This window comes from Eurosta solidaginis, chromosome 3 (genome assembly GCF_040869045.1).
Source record: "Eurosta solidaginis isolate ZX-2024a chromosome 3, ASM4086904v1, whole genome shotgun sequence".
In the NCBI taxonomy this organism is placed as follows: Eukaryota; Metazoa; Arthropoda; class Insecta; order Diptera; family Tephritidae; genus Eurosta; species Eurosta solidaginis.
The window spans coordinates 158,290,755-158,311,096 of NC_090321.1; the positions used below are offsets into that span (position 1 = coordinate 158,290,755).

The 20,342-nt window shown below is 36.6% G+C and overlaps 1 protein-coding gene across 12 annotated transcripts in view; it reads left to right on the forward strand.

The window, feature by feature from the left end:
- Positions 1-6,449: 6,449 nt before the first annotated feature.
- Positions 6,450-20,342, forward strand: part of LOC137244465 (putative phosphatidate phosphatase) — a 61,098-nt gene continuing 47,205 nt past the window's right edge. For 4 of the 12 annotated variants that reach the window (XR_010951019.1, XM_067773473.1, XM_067773482.1 and 1 more), the window contains exons 1-2: positions 6,450-6,835; positions 18,764-19,153. Coding sequence is in view for 11 of the 12 variants with exons in the window: in XM_067773473.1 (XP_067629574.1) it covers positions 18,790-19,153 (364 nt within the window). In the remaining variant the exon portion in view is untranslated. Of the gene's footprint in view, positions 6,836-17,017; positions 17,077-17,439; positions 17,464-18,742; positions 19,154-20,342 lie in introns of those variants that run through there. The other 8 variants (XM_067773474.1, XM_067773475.1, XM_067773476.1 and 5 more) reach the window with 8 other exon arrangements.

Here is a 20,342-nt window from a genome sequence, read left to right on the forward strand (position 1 = left end):
GTGTGTTAGAAAGGGAAAGAAATTGTTTCCCTCTCATCCATATCATACTTGTAAACCTGTACAATGGTAACTCTATTAAGGCTTTACCATTTACTTAGGCAACAATTTATTTCAGAAAAGAAAACGCTATTACTTAAGCCATAGTTACCCACCGACGTGTGTAACGTACGCATACGTATGCCGTACATACACAACTTTCTGCGAAATTTATGCCCGTAGTGGCAAAGAAAAAATTGTTGCCATTGACCTGTTTGAATGCATGCTTATGGAAACATCAACTTTTTCTATTTTAATTTTTGATGTTTTAAAAGGCTGGAATTAATATTAAATAAGTATAAATATATTACATATTAATAATTTGAACTTTTACATAATTAATTCGAATTATTTCCACAATTTTTTTGTGTTTTTGAATAAAAACTGCAAACGGTCAAAAATTAGGGCGCAAAAGTTTACGAGGCAACTCTGTGCAAAAGTTTACTAGAGCAATCAGCTGACACGTTCTTGCGGAAAAAATCAAAATTTTTTTAATTTCTACGTTCCGGGCTACGTACTTTCGTGCGTTGAACGTTTCATGAAAATGATGGAAAATAAAAAAAAGGACAAAAAAGTTCTCCGTGAAATTTACAGTAGGTATTTGCTAAATATTCAGTTACCTGAATTCATAAGATCTACCTGCGTCCCTAGAAAACTCCAAACTGTTTGAGGTGTTCAAAGCTTCAAAGACCAAAGCGGAGCTCGTTGAGGCTATTATGACAAAATTACCAAATGAAGCATGCAATAAAGAAGACGAAGACTTGAAAGAAAAATTTGGCTTCCTCTACATTCCAATACAAAGAAAATGGCAAGCAGTCGGTTGTTCTACTTCAAGGTTTATAAGTAAGCATGAAAGCTGGCTAGCTGGTAAAAGTTTTTTGGATGCATAAATGCCTAGCACATCAACCAATCGAACTAGAGGAAGACCAACAAAACCCATAGAACTGAAGTCTCATATCATAGGAGCATTTGCGTTAGAAATTCCAGTGCGACTGGGAAGGATCAAAAACAGCATTACCACACCCCCAAATGCGCTACCTAGGAGATATACTCCTCAAGAGTCTTTGGCGCTGTTTATACATCTCGGGTTACCGAAGGATTAATATAATATATTGCGTGAGTCATTATTGCAACATAATGCCGATCTTTTTCCTGAATACAAACAAATCACTCAAGCCAAGAAAGAAGCAGTTCCTCCAAGAGCCAAAATAACCGAGGTATCAGCTGAAGTTGAGCTCCAAATCTTAATGGATCATACGTCTATGCGACTCTTGAAAAGTTTTTCTGAAGAAAAGTTGAAATCACTGCCAAAAAGGCTAACATTGATAAATAAATGGGGCTGTGATGGATCATCAGGACAAAGCGCATATAAACAAAGAATAAATGTAGACGATGGAACAATTACAAATGGTAATATGTTTATGGCTTCTATTGTTCCCCTCCGTTTAAAAGATGAAGCTTCAGAATATTGGAAAAATCCACGGCCGTCATCAGTTAAATTATGCCGGCCGATATTATTTAAATATGGGAAGGAAGGGAAAGAAATTGTTTCCCTCTCATCCATATCATACTTGTAAACCTGTACAATGGTAACTCTATTAAGGCTTTACCATTTACTTAGGCAACAATTTATTTCAGAAAAGAAAACGCTATTACTTAAGCCATAGTTACCCACCGACGTGTGTAACGTACGCATACGTATGCCGTACATACACAACTTTCTGCGAAATTTATGCCCGTAGTGGCAAAGAAAAAATTGTTGCCATTGACCTGTTTGAATGCATGCTTATGGAAACATCAACTTTTTCTATTTTAATTTTTGATGTTTTAAAAGGCTGGAATTAATATTAAATAAGTATAAATATATTACATATTAATAATTTGAACTTTTACATAATTAATTCGAATTATTTCCACAATTTTTTTGTGTTTTTGAATAAAAACTGCAAACGGTCAAAAATTAGGGCGCAAAAGTTTACGAGGCAACTCTGTGCAAAAGTTTACTAGAGCAATCAGCTGACACGTTCTTGCGGAAAAAATCAAAATTTTTTTTATTTCTACGTTCCGGGCTACGTACTTTCGTGCGTTGAACGTTTCATGAAAATGATGGAAAATAAAAAAAAGGACAAAAAAGTTCTCCGTGAAATTTACAGTAGGTATTTGCTAAATATTCAGTTACCTGAATTCATAAGGTCTACCTGCGTCCCTAGAAATCTCCAAACTGTTTGAGGTGTTCAAAGCTTCAAAGACCAAAGCGGAGCTCGTTGAGGCTATTATGACAAAATTACTAAATGAAGCATGCAATAAAGAAGACGAAGACTTGAAAGAAAAATTTGGCTTCCTCTACATTCCAATACAAAGAAAATGGCAAGCAGTCGGTTGTTCTACTTCAAGGTTTATAAGTAAGCATGAAAGCTGGCTAGCTGGTAAAAGTTTTTTGGATGCATAAATGCCTAGCACATCAACCAATCGAACTAGAGGAAGATCAACAAAACCCATAGAACTGAAGTCTCATATCATAGGAGCATTTGCGTTAGAAATTCCAGTGCGACTGGGAAGGATCAAAAACAGCATTCCCACACCCCCAAATGCGCTACCTAGGAGATATACTCCTGAAGAGTCTTTGGCGCTGTTTATACATCTCGGGTTACCGAAGGATTAATATAATATATTGCGTGAGTCATTATTGCAACATAATGCCGATCTTTTTCCTGAATACAAACAAATCACTCAAGCCAAGAAAGAAGCAGTTCCTCCAAGAGCCAAAATAACCGAGGTATCAGCTGAAGTTGAGCTCCAAATCTTAATGGATCATACGTCTATGCGACTCTTGAAAAGTTTTTCTGAAGAAAAGTTGAAATCACTGCCAAAAAGGCTAACATTGATAAATAAATGGGGCTGTGATGGATCATCAGGACAAAGCGCATATAAACAAAGAATAAATGTAGACGATGGAACAATTACAAATGGTAATATGTTTATGGCTTCTATTGTTCCCCTCCGTTTAAAAGATGAAGCTTCAGAATATTGGAAAAATCCACGGCCGTCATCAGTTAAATTATGCCGGCCGATATTATTTAAATATGGGAAGGAGTCTTCGGAACTCATAAAAGCTACAGTGAGTGATATAAAAAGCAAATCGCAAAATTAGAACCAACAATAATTGAAATCGAAGACGGGAATGTTATTACCATAAAGCATGATTTTCTTCTAACAATGTTAGATGAAAAGTTTTAAACTTACTAACAAACACATCATCTACATTGAAATGTCCAATCTGTAAGAAGAGTCAAAAAGACTTTGAAAATCTTGATGATTCAATTATTGACGAACTAAATTATGAGTATGGAATATCTCCTTTGCATGCGAGGATAAGGTGCATGGAATTCGTTTTGAAACTGGCTTATACACTACCACAAAAAGGAGAAGTTTTCGACGACAATGCAACATATAAGGAAAAACAAAACATTAGAAAAAAAATAATTCAAGATGCATTCTATAAAGAGCTTGGCCTGATAGGTGACTGCCCAAGTTTTGGATACGGTAACACAAATGATGGAAACTCCTCAAGAAGATTTTTTGAACACGATGACATGACTGCTCGCATTACTGGAGTCGATAGAGATATTGTCAAACGATTGGAAGTAATTTTAAATATTTTAAATTAAATTTGGAGAATATGCATTGAAAAATGCATATTCCGCTGCTTCAAAAGTATCCTGAGAAAAAGCTCACACCAACGGTACATGAAATTTTGCCCCATGGAAAAGATTTAATAGAATAGAAGTGTTTACCTTTAGGAGAATTGTCTGAAGAAGCTCAAGAATCTAAGAACAAGGACTACACAAGATATAGAAGTACTAACGCTTGCAAAATCTCACAAGTTAGGCAAAACGAAGACCTTTTCAACATGTTGGCCATCTCTTCTGATCGAGTCATATCATCCATGAGGCATGTAAGATCACAAAAAGATCTTACAAATACCTATAGCTCAGAAATGGTTTCCTTGTTAGATATATTTTCAAGTGAAGAAGACCACGTTAAGATTAAATAAATGATCCACCTTTTTCTATCACAACAAAAAAATTATTCAGTACTTAGTTTTGTTATTTTATTGAAAAAGAAAAGAAATCAATAAATACAAGTTTATTATTTATTATAAATAATACAGTGATTTCATTTAGTAATTATAATCATATAATTTTCGTTTTTACATCTTTTTTTTTTGTATTTTTCTACAATTTTTCAACTTTGAAGAATTATTTTGAAGCACCCTGTTACTCTGTATTTTAAACTGTCCAAAGTATAAAAAATTAGTTTTCAGGTGCAGTATAAATCTTTAAAATATCTTCATTAGTTCAAAAGTTATGATTTTTGAAAAGAAAAAACTCAAAAGGCGCCATAGAGCGTCGGTGAGTTTTCGTTTACATTGCACACTCATAAAGGGAGAATTAATGGTGACTTATAACCATAAAGCCATAACCAGATAAAACAGCTGATCGCACCTACCTTATGGAAATCAATGTAATCGAGTTAGCGTTATGGTATATCACCATTAATCTATTACATTGATTTCCATAAGGCAGGTGTGATCCGCTGTTTTATCTGGTTATGGCTTTACGGTTATAAGTCACCATTAATTCGCCCTTAAAGCTGGAGACATTGGTGCTTTATCGGTAACCGTATCACTAACCTTTTAACAGCCGATTCGACCAACCTTATGAGAATCAATGCAATCGATTATTGGTGCCGCTAAGGTCGTAACCGTATCGTAGCCAACCAATTGGGTTTTGGTTTATCATCGTAACGATAAACAGCTGATTACGTTAGGGATACGGATACAGCGATACGACATACGGCACCAATGACTCCAGCTTAATTTAGTCATTTACATACGCTGGCCAATTACATAGCTATGCTCAATCGCTCTCATATATATTATATATGTATGTATGTTGTTTCAATATGTGGCTTGTTGCCATTTTTTTCACTATCCCGTTATATTTCGTTAGGTTTTGTATGTATTGCTTTTTAAATGGCACCACCACGCCAGCTTTCAAATCTCACTGATTCCTCCAGGTCAGGGAAGTATTGCATCTCCCAACTCCGCCAAGGCGCCAGAAGGAAGTACAGAAACCAACCTTTAGGCCTATTTTAATTTTCAGCTCAACCAAAAAAAAAGCCCGAAAAAAATTGTAGTTGAGCCGAGGATGACACTGCACGTCTACTCAGACGAAACGACTAGAATGGAATTTGTTAGCTTTATTAGCATGTTAAGGAGAAGTGTGTATCACGGTTGCCACACCATGTTTTCATATGGGACCAAAAATCATCGAAAAAAAAGGACCAAATATAAAAAAAAAATTTTGTGTTCTTTAATTGGCTTCGGTAATTCACAAATGTGTCGAATTCGTTGTAAAAACTTTAATTTCAGGTTGTGGTAAATATCATTCAATGTCTCCAACACTTTCATTTTAATTTAAGAGCCTTATATAAATATATATGTATATTTTAACGAAAAACCTTAGAGGAAAACCCGTGCCACAAGACAAACTAGTTCTGTTTTATTTACATACAAATCTTATTTTACTTGAGATTTTTTAAGAATTAATGAGCTTAACACCGGTAAATAATAATTGTTACCGGAATATAATAATTTTTATTCAATTGTAATAATTGTCATTCAATTATTATTTTTGGCTCATTGGTAAAAACTGAAAAGAAGGAAATATTTACTGGCATATTGCGATAGTACGATTTCGATAACCGCCACCTCATCATTGTCAGGCAATTTCGTAATGTTTTTATTTATTTGAACAGGTTTCATCGGCGATCAAACCGCGGTCAAACTGCTGAAATCACAATCCCTAACCATTGGCCTATTCTTGTGTTGTATTTGCTTTCTTGGCTAATTTCAGTTTTATCCCATCTTCACGCTCTCGCACAATTTGAGGAATTCTGTCTTTACATCAATTTGTATTTGTAATTTTGTGTGCAGTTTTGAATATTTTTACCTTAGGAAAAAAAGATACCAAAATCTTGATTACGGCCTAAAAAGGACCAAAATTGAAAAAAATGGACTAGCGGACCAAATAGGGTCGGAAAGGTCCGTTTTTGGTCCAAATGGACGGAAGTGGCAGCCGTGGTGTGTATACTTGCTTAGATATTTTTTGTTTTTGTGGAACATGTATGACGACAGTTCAATTAGCTCGAAGTTCGAGCATCGCAGCTGCAACATGTCTACATACACATACCTATTTACATAACTGATACAAATGCGTTGGGAAATGTTGAGAGATATTGTTGCAAGCCGCAACCTCAATAATTGATCGCGCCTTCATATCCACCAATTTAATTCAATGATTTGAATTTTCATGACTGTTAGATATGGCAGTTGTTAAGTTATGTTTATCGTTAATAGGTCGTTTGTTCTTGGTTTGTTTGTTTACGGAATAAAATATTCGAACGGAAATTGAACATGCCAAGCAAATTAAAAATAATAAAATAAATAAACATCGTCAATAGATCCGACTGTAAAGACGTTCTAAGTTTTGTGCAAATACTGCAGTAGCGGGATGAAAAAAGAAGAAAAGAAAAAACATTTACAAATAAATATCTGTGGTTGAACCTCCATAAACAAAGAATTACAAACACCAAGAGCCTTAAAAAGTTGCTACAAATTGGTTGAATGTCTATACAAATATTTACATATTTCCGTGTGTTTACATGTGTATACAGATATGTACATACTTACATATATCAACAATTGTAAAATACTGAAATATTTAGATTTCTAAAGGTGCAAAACAAATTTCCCTTTTTAAGTGCAACGAATAATTATCTGCTTACCACTCATAGTCATAAAGAGTGTATTGATATGATTAAATACATACATACATTGTACATACTTATATCCTATATAGCGGCGGCCGCCGTGGTGTGGTGGTAGCGTGCTCAGCCTACCACACCGAAGATCCTGGGTTCACGCCTTGGGCAGAGCACCATCAAAATTTTAGAAACAAGTTTTTTCAATTAGAAGAAAATTTTTCTTAGAGGGGTCGCTCCTCGGCGGTGATTTGGCAAGCACTCCGAGCGTATTTCTGCCATAAAGAGCTTCTCAGTGAAAACTCATCTGCCTTACAGACACTGATGACCCAAGGCAGCCGGTTCTATGTACTGGAGCGACTCGGGATTTTGTTCGACCAAGGGCTGTAATTTCAGTGGAACCCCATTTGATTTGTTGCACCACTCCCACCTTACAGATGCCGTTCGGAGTCGGCATAAAACATATAGGTTCCGTGCCTCCAATTTGTAGGAAAAATTAAAAGGAGCACGACCGAAATTAGAAAAGAAGCTCTCTTCGAAGGTTATCGCGCCTTACATTTATTTTTTTATTTAAATATTTACAAGGCCGGATCCAATTATTGCTAAAAGTAGGTAGTGCGTTTTTCAAACGCAACCAGAAAGGACGATATCTAGTTCCAGAAAATTACTCTCTATTTGTCTCCATGTAAGTCCTAATTCTTTCACGACTTGGAGAAATTCAGCTAGTACCTCGATATTGCGCGCCACAGTCTTCGTTGCGATTAGACTTCATCTACATTACTGACAATTTGATTTTAATGTTTTGAACCCTTTATCGGCTTGATTACCATTTCTAGCACTATCATTAGTGCGCACCACATGCCTTACATTTTGTTCAAATAAGTGGTTTGGTGTTAAAAACTCCTTCTTAAAAGGAATCTGGGAATATTCTTATGCCATTTCCTAGATAGTGAAGACTAGGAGGCTTCCAACTAGCTTAGCTAAATGCCGTTACAGCATTGAGTGTCCTGTAATCGGCAAACATTCGATCTTCTCCGATGAACTTCTTAATAAGAATCACCGGTGCTGCGTGTGGTGACGAACTCTGCCTAGACAGTGATATAGTGCGTTGGACAGTGATATAGTGGCACCTGATACTGTATTCCTACTACTGAATGGTCGGTATGAATGACGATTTAAATCTCTGTGGTCTTGCATCGTCCCAAATCGGACAGGCTCTCAGTAAAACAACTATCGTAGCTCTGTTACACACCTTGCACATTTCTTTACGTTACTTTAATTGTATAATACATCCAAAACTATTACTATATCATGTGTCATAAACTTATCTTAGACGATATAACATGGGGCTAGTATCGTAATTTCATCTGCGAAAAATTCTAAATTTTAAAATTGCTTGCCTTAAATGTAACACCTTTACTGGCTGTACTCACAATACGCTTGAAGTCGTCCACCAAGTAGATTTTTGACATCTTTCGTATGCGTGTGTTTTCTCTCACGATCTGTCGCACACACACTCTCTCTCTCGATCAGGGTTGCTAGAACTTCTTGAGAAAACAGGCTAGATGGACAAAAAAAATTTAAACAAGCTAAATAAAAATGTTCAAGGATAAGAAATAAAGCTTGAGGTTTAAGGAAAATGCAATTTTTAACACGCTTATATTAGCTTCACTAGGCTAGGCGCGCAAAGAAGAGTTAGACCCATCTAGCGGCAATTATTGAAAACTCGCGGCAGTGGTTAAATAGCTCGCTACAAAACGAGTTGTGCTTAATAGCGCAGACACGAAACCCTGTGCTACGGTGCTAGGTGCTATCAACATCAAATATGTAAGTGGATTGTAGATACTAAAACGCTCCATATTTGCGTGTTTTTATACTCAGCGTGCTTTGCACACAGAGTATATTAACTTTGATTGGATAACGGTTGGTTGTACAGGTATAAAGGAATCGAAATTGATATAGACTTCCATATATCAAAATCATCAGTATCGAAAAAAATTTGATTGAGCCATGTCCGTCCGTCCGACCGTTAGCACGATAACTTGAGTAAATATTGAGATATCTAGCTTACCTGGGCCCAGAATAGATTGGTACTGAAAAAGAGAGAAATCGGATGATAACCACGCCCACTTTTTATATATATGCAATTTTGGAAAACACAAAAAAACTGATAATTTTGTAAATAATACACCTAGAATGTTGAAATTTGACATGTGGACTGATATTGAGGCTCTTGAAAAAAATTTGGAAACATTTTTTAAAATGGGCGTGGCACCGCCCACTTGTGATAAAATCAATTTTACATTTATTATTAATATCGCGAGTTTGAATCGAGCTCAAGGCCTAACAATAATTATTTTATCATTATTATTGTTATAATATATTTTTTCTTAATTGAAAAAATTTTTTTAAATTAGAATAGAAGAAAGAAAAAATTTTTAGACAACTGCCAAAGCTCGTTGTATAGATCCATTTCGGGAACTGCTAAAGTCCTTCATCGGCAACGTTTAGGCGCCGCTGCTATAACCATTCAGCCACCACAGCGGTTTTTTGTTTGTCTTCATTATTCCTACTTCAATTCTGGTTCTTGCCAATTGATATTCACAGCACTGCGACATCTGTTACAGAATAGTTGTGAAAATTGGACTTTGTTTATGGCGATGATGCCATAGTGTCATATTTTATTGACACTTTTTCCCCGTGCTCTGGGATGTATTAACAATTTTTGTTGTTATATCGGCCTACTGATTTGTAAGATCGCGAGTTTGAATCGAGCTCAAGGCCTAACAATAATTATTTTATCATTATTATTGTTATAATATATTTTTTCTTAATTGAAAAAATTTTTTTAAATTAGAATAGAAGAAAGAAAAAATTTAGACAACTGCCAAAGCTCGTTGTATAGATCAATTTCGGGAACTGCTAAATTCCTTCATCGGCAACGTTTAGGCGCCGCTGCTATAACCATTCAGCCACCACAGCGGTTTTTTGTTTGTCTTCATTATTCCTACTTCAATTCTGGTTCTTGCCAATTGATATTCACAGCACTGCGACATCTGTTACAGAATAGTTGTGAAAATTGGACTTTGTTTATGGCGATGATGCCATAGTGTCATATTTTATTGACACTTTTTCCCCGTGCTCTGGGATGTATTAACAATTTTTGTTGTTAAAAAAATTTTTCAATTAAGAAAAAATATATTATAACAATAATAATGATAAAATAATTATTGTTAGGCCTTGAGCTCGATTCAAACTCGCGATCTTACAAATCAGTAGGCCGATATAACAACAAAAATTGTTAATACATCCCAGAGCACGGGGAAAAAGTGTCAATAAAATATGACACTATGGCATCATCGCCATAAACAAAGTCCAATTTTCACAACTATTCTGTAACAGATGTCGCAGTGCTGTGAATATCAATTGGCAAGAACCAGAATTGAAGTAGGAATAATGAAGACAAACAAAAAACCGCTGTGGTGGCTGAATGGTTATAGCAGCGGCGCCTAAACGTTGCCGATGAAGGAATTTAGCAGTTCCCGAAATGGATCTATACAACGAGCTTTGGCAGTTGTCTAAATTTTTTCTTTCTTCTATTCTAATTTAAAAAAATTTTTTCAATTAAGAAAAAATATATTATAACAATAATAATGATAAAATAATTATTGTTAGGCCTTGAGCTCGATTCAAACTCGCGATCTTACAAATCAGTAGGCCGATATAACAACAAAAATTATTTATTATTAATCATAAATCAAAACCCGTTAAACCTATCGTAACAAAGTTCGGCAGAGAGGTTTCCTTTACTATAAGGAATGCTTTGAAGAAAAATTCACGAAATCAGTTAAGGACGACGCCCACTTTTATATAAAAGATTTTTAAAAGGTCGTGGACGAATAAAATAAGTTATATCTTTGCAAAAAAGAGCCACAGGCAATAGCTCTCCCAGCTTCCTACAATACAAGTTCCAGTTAGCACTTTAGGGTCCTAAAAGATATTTTACCGGGACGTTCTTCGTTCACCGAGAACTGTATATATCGGTGGTCAGAGAAGGAGTGCTCGTTGAGAACCCTCCAGCCAGATATCCGACCTTCTAGTTCTCTACTAACCAGGGTGAGGTCCAGGAACTCCTCCCTTACCGCAGTAATAAAAGTCAGGTCATTCCCTCTATTACATATACAAAGCCCCTCATCTACAATAAAAGTAAATAAAGACTCACCTCTAGTGTTGGTAGCCGAGCTTCCCCAAATGCTATGATGGGCATTAGCATCGGCACCGATGATCACGCCAACACCTCTCCACCTTGCTTCAGCAGTGATTCCGCCCAGTATCGCAGTTGATGGTCCCAGCTACGTCCCCATGGGGATTGTACGCTGAAACCACCCACATTTCATTACTGCCCCGCTCGAGGCAGACGGTGGTTACGTCAGCATTTTTGGAATTAGAGAGCATAAAAGCTTTAATCTCTTTTTTAACAAGCACACAGGGTCTAGGCCTACCTGCCTCCCCATGCACCAAGGTGTTGAATTTTCCAGTCCTTAATCCAGAAATCTTACTGCCGTTACTACTCAGCCACGGCTCCTGGACAAGGACTATATCCACTCCGCCTTTTTCAAGGCAGAGCAACAAATTTGCGGAATCCGCCTTAGAGTGCTGAAGATTGATTAGACGGATTTCCATCAAAACCGCTCTTCATCCGCACCCCATCCTTGGCGGAGTCGTGTTAGTGGTGTCCATTCTAAAAAGTTCCCCATCAAGGCCGCTATCCGGAGCCGATTGTGTAGTCGCCCTTCAACGGTCTCGTGGTTATCTATGCTACGCAGGGAGGCCACGCGAGGGTTGACGCATTACCTTATCAGTAATACGTTCAGAGCCAGACCGGACGCAAAGCGGGAAAATTGTCAACCACACCTACACCACCAACTTAACGGCGACGGAGCCGGAACGTACCTTGAGGCTCGCCACGGTTTTAACGGGACGTGGGCAGGTGCAGCATTAGCCTACTAGCAATTTCGGTAGGGTTTCACCCCGACCTACTAAGGTGGCAGAATACCGCACCTACCAGCCCAAAGTCATCAAGTCAAAATTCAATGTCAATAATCAAAAGCCCTAATAATCCAGTTCGTCACCGTTGTGTACCGATCTTGACTCTTAAAGAGTCCTCCCTCCCCTGAGCTCGGCACAGGGGTGCGGGTTTTATCGAGTTGTCCTCTCTAGATCCTCCATTACCAGTAGAAGCAGCGGCACCCCGTGCAGGACGTGATAACTAATCACGCGTGACAATTCGTCACAATGGCCGGCCTAAGACTGATAACAGTCCCTGATCCAGAGCCTGGAACCACTTATGATATGCAAGCCAAGTATCTTAGCCCCCTCTTATTTCAACTAAAGAGCACGTGTTTACCATTAAATGTCAAATAACGAAGAGGAATACCGTTAAGAATAAAATAAACTACGAAATGGGATCAGCTAAGCCCATTTTAGTCACTTAATTTCCAGGCTAGCCATCCTCAAACATATATCGGGACACATAGGTCCCGTTCAGATCGAAAGGGTTAAGGCAACTTTCTATGCGTTTTATACATTTTTTGCAAAAAAGACATAACAGAATAAAACTCTTAAATACATTTTTACTCCAATTGCATAAAACAAAATAAATTGCTTACAAATGCTATCTGTGTTTTCACTTAAAAGGGATACATCATAAATAAAACTCCACTATAGTCTCTTAGCTTTCGTAATATGTTTGAGGTAACTGGTTTTTTAAACGGCTTTACTTAGCTTGACTCTATGTAGCATAGTTTACGAATTTCGTAATTGAAATTTAAGTAACTTCCCGATAAGCTACAAGCTTGAAACTTGGAATATAGTTCAGAAACCGGTGACAATGCAATAAAAAGAAAAAACTCTGCAATGTTACACATGGATCGAGATATTAAAAAAGATCGTATTTGTGGTCCGATTTGGCTCATATTTGGAACACATATTACACACATGAATAGAAAGCGACCTATGAAAAAATCACCACCAGGTGGAGCAAGGATCAAATTTGGCTTATTAAACAAATATTACATACAGTCTGGTAGAAGAGACATCAAAATACTTTGGAGCACATAGGGTCAAAATTTAAAATACTTTGGTGCACATTAGTTCAAAATTTTTAAACGAAATTTATGTAAATAATATAATAAAAAAAAAAAAATTGAATATGAATTGAGCGGGGACTGCACTTATTGCTTTTTAAATGTGTGAAAACATTTATTTGAAGCAATTTTTAATTTATAATTTATCGAAACAGCTGTTGCCTTGTCCGTCCTGATGTCGCGTTGTTTAAATATTTCCCAAATTATTAATTAAAAAAAATTGAAGTTAAACAGTTTTATTGAAAACAATACTTACATTAAGTAATAATAATACTAAAAGCTATAAAATAATTAGGTAGGTCCTAAGTACTAGTCATTACACTCCTCATCCTAGGGCGTTGATCAGAAAAATAAATAAAAGCGTGGGTCGCGCCAAATTTCTATTGATAGTAAACCGCTCTTATCTTTATAAATGATATTTTCATATATGCATAAGTAAGACCAACTGAACCTTAATTTGGTCATGCTACGCTTCACGTTTTTAGAAATTCCACGCGACCCACGCTTTTATTTATTTTTCTGATCAACGCCCTATATTGATGAGGAGTGTGATGACTAGTACCCAGTACCTACCTAATTATTTTCTAGCTTTTAGTATTATTATTACTTAATGTAAATAGGTATTGTTTGCAATAAAACCGTTTAATTTGAAATTTTTTTTTAATTATTTTATTTATTCAAAATAAGAACGCCGGTAAAACTATTTTCAAAAAGAAATCTACTTTTTGTCCTTTCAAAGAACCCCCGAAAGATATAAATTCTACACTGTCTGAGAATCTCTTTTTCATGTTTTTTGGATGTGTACTACTACACCGACTCAAAACGATATCTGGGAAACGACATCTGGAAAATTAATTATTGGAGGGAATTTTTTCATCACACTTTCTGGACTGGCCGAACCACTGCCGATGAGTGACTCCCGGTTAATAAAGCTCTGAAATATGTTAATATGAATAAAGGAATTTAAAGTCAGATGGTGTCTTATTAAAAAAAAAAAAAAAAAATTGACGAAACTTTATCGGAAAGTCAAATTACAAAAACAATTTCCAACAAGAGAAAGAGAGACCAATATTTTCCACAAAATAAAATAATTTGACATGTTTTTGTTTATGTTTTAAATTTTATTTTTTCGTTAACGTTTATCAAAACAAATGCAATGCAAATAACGCGGAAAAATTGTTTCTTGCTCGGGTGGGTCACTTACTTCACATGAAAGTTCATTTTAGTTGTGTATTTATGCACACAATTTTCAAACTAAAAACAAAATTTTCATTTGCCAGAAAAAAATTAAGACAAAACAACCGAATGTCCAAAACAACCTAACGAAATACAAACTGGCTCGTTTACACCAGTACCGAAGCCGTATTAAGAGGCAGTGGAACAAAAAATTTAAGAAAAAGTACAAGAAATATATACGAAAATAAAGTAAATTTCGGAAAAAAGCTGAAAAAAGCTTAAAGCTAAATCGCAACTTTTAAAGCTAAACGCAGAAAAAAGCAAAATCTAGCTTGAAAAAAGCTAAAATGGTAACACTGGTTGTAAATAAGTAAACCGCTAAAATGCTAGGATGCACGTGGGGCCTATCACTCAAACTCTTTTATTGGGTATTTAGGGCAATTATCAAACCCATACATATACATATACACAGTCACACAACAAAGTATTTATACCAAAAAACTTGAGGGGGTATGCAAATTATCAATTATTAGCATAAAGGGTGCACTGAAAACTACCCTGACAACAGCAATGCATGCCATTTTACACATCCCACCTGCAGACCTAATTTCCAAAAATATGGCATTAGCAACTGAAACTAGGCTGAAGGCCTCGGGGCAGCTCGAGTTCAGGCCGTATGGGCATAGCTGTATAAATACCACACCACGGCGGCCGGCAATACATATTACAGCACCATCTAATATCTGGGATATATAGTCCCGAGCATGACCTTCGAAAGAGATCTTGGAGTACAATTGCGCCGGAGGGTTGGTGCCAGGGTGCAGAAATGACGAACATACTATTGCTATTTCGATCCAGAAATAAGTAGATCCTAAAGGCTGCCAGATTACTGCAGCGTCGTTCAGGCGGAAATTATAGCCGTGAAGTGAGCAGTAGAAATTCCGGAGGAAGTGTACTTAAGTTACATTCATGTCAATATATATTAATAGGCAGCGATTAAGGCAATAATCTCACACATTACTTTATCAAGAAGTGTCCTGGAATGCAAAGTAGTATTGGGAAAACTTCGTTCGGGCCGAGGCATACATCTATACTGGGTTCCCGGTCATAAAGGGATAGAAGGTAACGAAAAGGTCGATGAGTTGGCAGAGGAGGGTGAAGCACTCGCTGAATCGACGGTAGACGTCCCAATTCGTTTGGGAGAAATCAAAAGGAGACAGGAGCTGTATATGATCCATCAAGCAGGAAAGGTGTGGACAGAAGCGCGGGGCAGCAACATTTCTAAGAGTATTTGCATATGGTACGACTATAGCCTCACAAAGTGGCTCATATTTCTGAAGAGGGAAGACTTAAGGCTCGCGATGGGCATACTAACTGGTCACTGCCCTCTGGTGTCACATGCTTATAATTATCAGTTAGGTTTCGTCAGTAACAAGGTGAAATATTGAATTAAAGAAGGTAAAATATTAAATTATACAACGAAAACTATTTAGATAATTTCAAAAGAGGTTTAGAAAAAATTGGAAAATTCGGGACGTTTTTAAAATCTTCATGAAAAGTTCTAAATTTTTAAGGCAATTCACAAAGGTCTCCTATTGCTGTTGTATTAACGATAAAGAGACACCCCGAAGGCTTTGGGGAGTGTTATCGATGTTGATGGTCCTTTGCCGGATATAGATCCGGTACGTTCCGGTAACAAAGCACCATTAAGGTACCAGCCCGATCATCTCGGGAACGATTTATATGTTTTGTTTGACGATTGTCAATATTCTTATTCATTTGAAAGTATAACCATATTAAACCTTCTAGGCCATCCCGCCCTCCCCACCCCCTAGTTCCATGAGGAACTTGGGATCGCCAGAGCCTCGGCTGTTAATGAAACAGGATTCGCCACGGGTAGGTGAGGTTGACAATTGGGTTGGAGAAGCTATATAATGCGCTGGCAACCCTTTGAGAGGGTTGTGATATAAAACACCTTGAATCAATTTGGTATTTTAGTCGCCTCTTACGACAGGCATACCTACCGCGGGTATATTCTAATCCCCCTAATCCGATGGGGGCACAAGGTCTCCTACTCGCCGTATGCGTTGTGCATTAATCAAATTTTATATTGGAAACCATGGACAACTCAAACCTTATATTTCGAATTAATGGGGGTATTCTCTGTTTAGAAACCATAGAAAATGTAGAAAGGTTTCCATTTTACTGTCGAAAATTCTCTACACGCAACACCAAAATTTGTGAAAAATTGTTTACGGTTTCTAAATTTTTTATACTCAAACTCAGGCATAAATATTGAAGGTAGTTTCACTTAAATATCTTTTGACGTATACAGGAATTTTTTATTTCGATTTTTCGTTAACATTATGACATCCTTTGCCCCATTTTTTTGGACATTTCGAAAAAAATAATTTGGGACTTTTATTTTTTTATAAATTTACTAGAGAAATAATCGCACTTAGAGATTTGATTAAATTTGTATTTGGATATAAAAGTTATTATGTAAGCATATTTTTGTTCTAAACAAGTCGTGATCCGAGTCGAAGGCCGCAGCAAACGTTCGTTTCAGTGCAATTGTAGCATGCAAAATGATGTAAGAAATACCTCTTACATGTCGGCCATTTTTAGTTTTTCGAGATTTTAAGATACCTTACAGGAGTCGACTGTTGAGATTATGTTCACATGTATAGAATACTCCTAGGGACAAAGATGACCGAGCCAGAGGTCTTTGAAATTTATTATGTAATAAAATTGTATTAAAAAATAAAACTTTCTTTGCGTTTTCCCAGCAAGTTAAAATTTTGAATTACATCTGTTTACAATAAAACGGGCGATGTATGTATGTATTTTATGCAGCGTGCTGATCTTAAATGTCGAACTTCAACATACATATGTAATATAGAATACATACAAAAAACTTTAGACTCTTAGGGCCGTTTTTACCCACTTCTGTTAACTCTAACTTGCACTTTATTTTCACAGAAATTGTTCGACGATTTGGCAATAAACCAGGGATGCACCTTAACGTTAATCTAATCGTTTAAAAAAAAATTTCCACCATTCCGTTGAAACACTTCGAAATATTATCGATAAAGAAATTATCAAGATAAATTGTATCTCGTTTTTAACCGAAACGAAAAGCTTTCGTTAACGTTCAAACGTGATACTTTATGTTTGAATTGTGCTGGCAATGCTATAGCCATGGTGAAGCCGTAAGGTGGTAACAGCGAGCGGACATACACACAAATTCCATGTAATTTGTTTGTGTAATTCGTTGGTGGTAATGTCAAAAATACTCTGAGAAATGTTCGTACTGTCAAAATTCATGAGAAAAGTTGCAATCAGCTTGGCTAATGCTTTCACCTTTAATGACTCCGCCATCAATCAGCTTTGCCAGCATAGTTTGAAATTAAGCTGTAATTATTGGTGCCGTTTGTCGTATCGCTGTAATCATATCCCTAACGTAATCAGCTGTTTATCGTTACGACGGTAAACCAAAAACCAATTGGTTGGCTATGATACCCCTTCAAAAAACGCGAGTACTCTATAAATAATGTAAGGAATACTCTTTTGGGAGTACAGGACTGCTCCAAATCTAATATGTATTCATACAAAAAATGTGCTCCAATTAACATTGCGATGTCCTAGGAGAGGAGTAGGTGATCCCACTCTCGCTTTGTTTGTGAGTATTCCATAGAGTACATACGTGAGAGTACTTTCCAAAGTACTTTCACTGTAATACTCCATGGAGCACCCACAGAGGATCATATGCCAAAGTACTAAAGAGGAATTGTGTCGGAAAGAATTATCGAAGTGAATTTAATTTAAAATGAAAGTAAATGTAGAGGGGCAATACAACTTTTATATTTTATACTACGAATATTCTTATGTTATTTAGCATTTGCGGAATAAAGAAACTAATATTTCTCTATACATACTATAGTATGTATACATAAAACCAGTGCGCTGTTGCATTTTATTAGTTATTTGCATGCAATATTTTACTTTTGGCAACTCTGTTCTCTCGTCATCGTGTCGTGATCACTGTCGTTAAAAAACGAGCTATGATCAGCTGATGGTGGTCCGCAAACGCATTGCAAAGGAGTATTGTTAGAGTACTCCAACATGAAGAAAATGGAACACGTAATCAAACAATTTTTACAGGGACGGTTACGACCTTAGCGGCACCAATAATCGATTGCATTGATTCTCATAAGGTTGGTCGAATCAGCTGTTATAAGGTTACCGATACGGTTACCGATAAAGCACCAATGTCTGCAGCTTTAATAATCAACATAAACGATTTGATTTCGTTTTGATATGGCAGAAAAAGAAAATTATTTCGTCAATTTGACGTTCTTAACGTTAATAAACGAAACTAAATGACTTTCTTTCGTTTATTAACGTTAATTATCGTAACGAAATGATATCGGTTCGTTGGTTAAGCATGCCTGCAATAAACGTTAAATGAAGTTGGTGAAAACGCATGACATATAATATTTATATAAGTTTGAATTCTCTCAAAATTCGCATTGATTTTTTGCATTTTTTTCTGAAAGATAAAATATTTCACAATTTAGCTTTATTCAGAAGCTGCTAAATTGTTATGAGCATTTTACGGCCGACGAGCATAACAGATGCCGCACTGCTGCAGCGTCTTGAGAGTCGAAATAGTTATACTAGTGAGCCATCTTCCCCCACGCTTCAAAATTGTTCAAATCCAAAGGATTCGGTGCACACTACAAAAGCATCATTAGCAACCGCCGATACAACGGCAATCAAATCATCGCCTACTCCACTCAATGATACACAATCTAAGAATAATAATAAAATTGATTTGACATTTGATGATTTTATGAAAGGCCGCGGTGGCATAATTGATCACACAAAATTAACAAAAATGGAATATCGTAGTGGAATGCGCCAAATTTGCTTCCGTGTCGCATTGGACTTCTTCATTTTGTGCTGTGGTGAGTATTCAATTTAAAAATCAGCCTCACTTTTTTATTATACATTTTGTTTATGAAATTTCTTTCAAGATGGGTGCAAACAACAGCAAACTTTACACCCTTAGGTTCTCAGTGAGTGTTTATGCCCTTTCCTTAGGCAATGGTTTAGAGGGAACCATTCGAAGAAGCTCGAGAAATTTTGAAAACTTTTGGTTTCAACATTTTTAAGAGTTTTCGCTATAATACTGAATGTAAATTGCTGGTTATTCATTCGAAAGTTATTTTGTGGTTTATAGAAAAAGGATGGGCCTCTTGCGGACTGCTCAAACTTGATTAAAAACCCATTTCAAATAAATAATACCACGCATCGAAAAAAAATTGTATATCCTCGACGCCGCTGTAAAAGCTGCTAACTTTTCGCTCAAAACGGCTTTTTGATACTAATAGAATAGGGGACGATTCTGCACACAGTTGTAAAGCAAAGTGTGCACTCAAAATAAAACCTGCTAGCTCCTACAAAATTAGGAAAAGCTGCTAACCCCTTTTAACGTTTTTTTTTCAATTGTTTTTTGTTCTACTGTAAAACTTTTTTTTGGATAGAATTAGTAGGCCTATGCCTAACTAGGACAAGTCACCTTGCAGGAGAAACCTTGTACAAAGTATCTAAGAATGATTCTAGACATTAAGTTGTCATGGAGCTCAAAGTGAAGGAGAGAATAAATAAGACCTCGACGGCACTTTATGCATGTGAAAGAAAGCTGGGGTGTTCGTGGGGTTTATCGCCCTCTCTCTCATTGGATATTTACAGCTATTGAAAGGCTTATCCCAAAGTATGGATTCCTTGTTTAGTGGACGATCACATAAAAAAATGTATTCCCCAAAAACTTAGAGGGAGTATCAATGCATAACATAACGGGAGACCTGAAAACAACCCCGATGGCTACTTTGTATGCCATTCTGCACATTGCACCTGTAAGTCTGGTGACGAAGTAACAACTGCAACGACACTCAAGGACTTGGGGCAGTTGAGCGCAGACCATACGGCCATAGTAGTATAGTGTCGCCAAATATTGGACAAACAGACTTACTAGTTCTCTAACTGTACTTCGGTCGGTATCTTAGAGCCACAATATAGGTGGAAGGTTGGCGCAAGGCCTCTCAAATGGCAGACGAGGCGATACACGTATACATCGATAGTTCCAAAGTAATG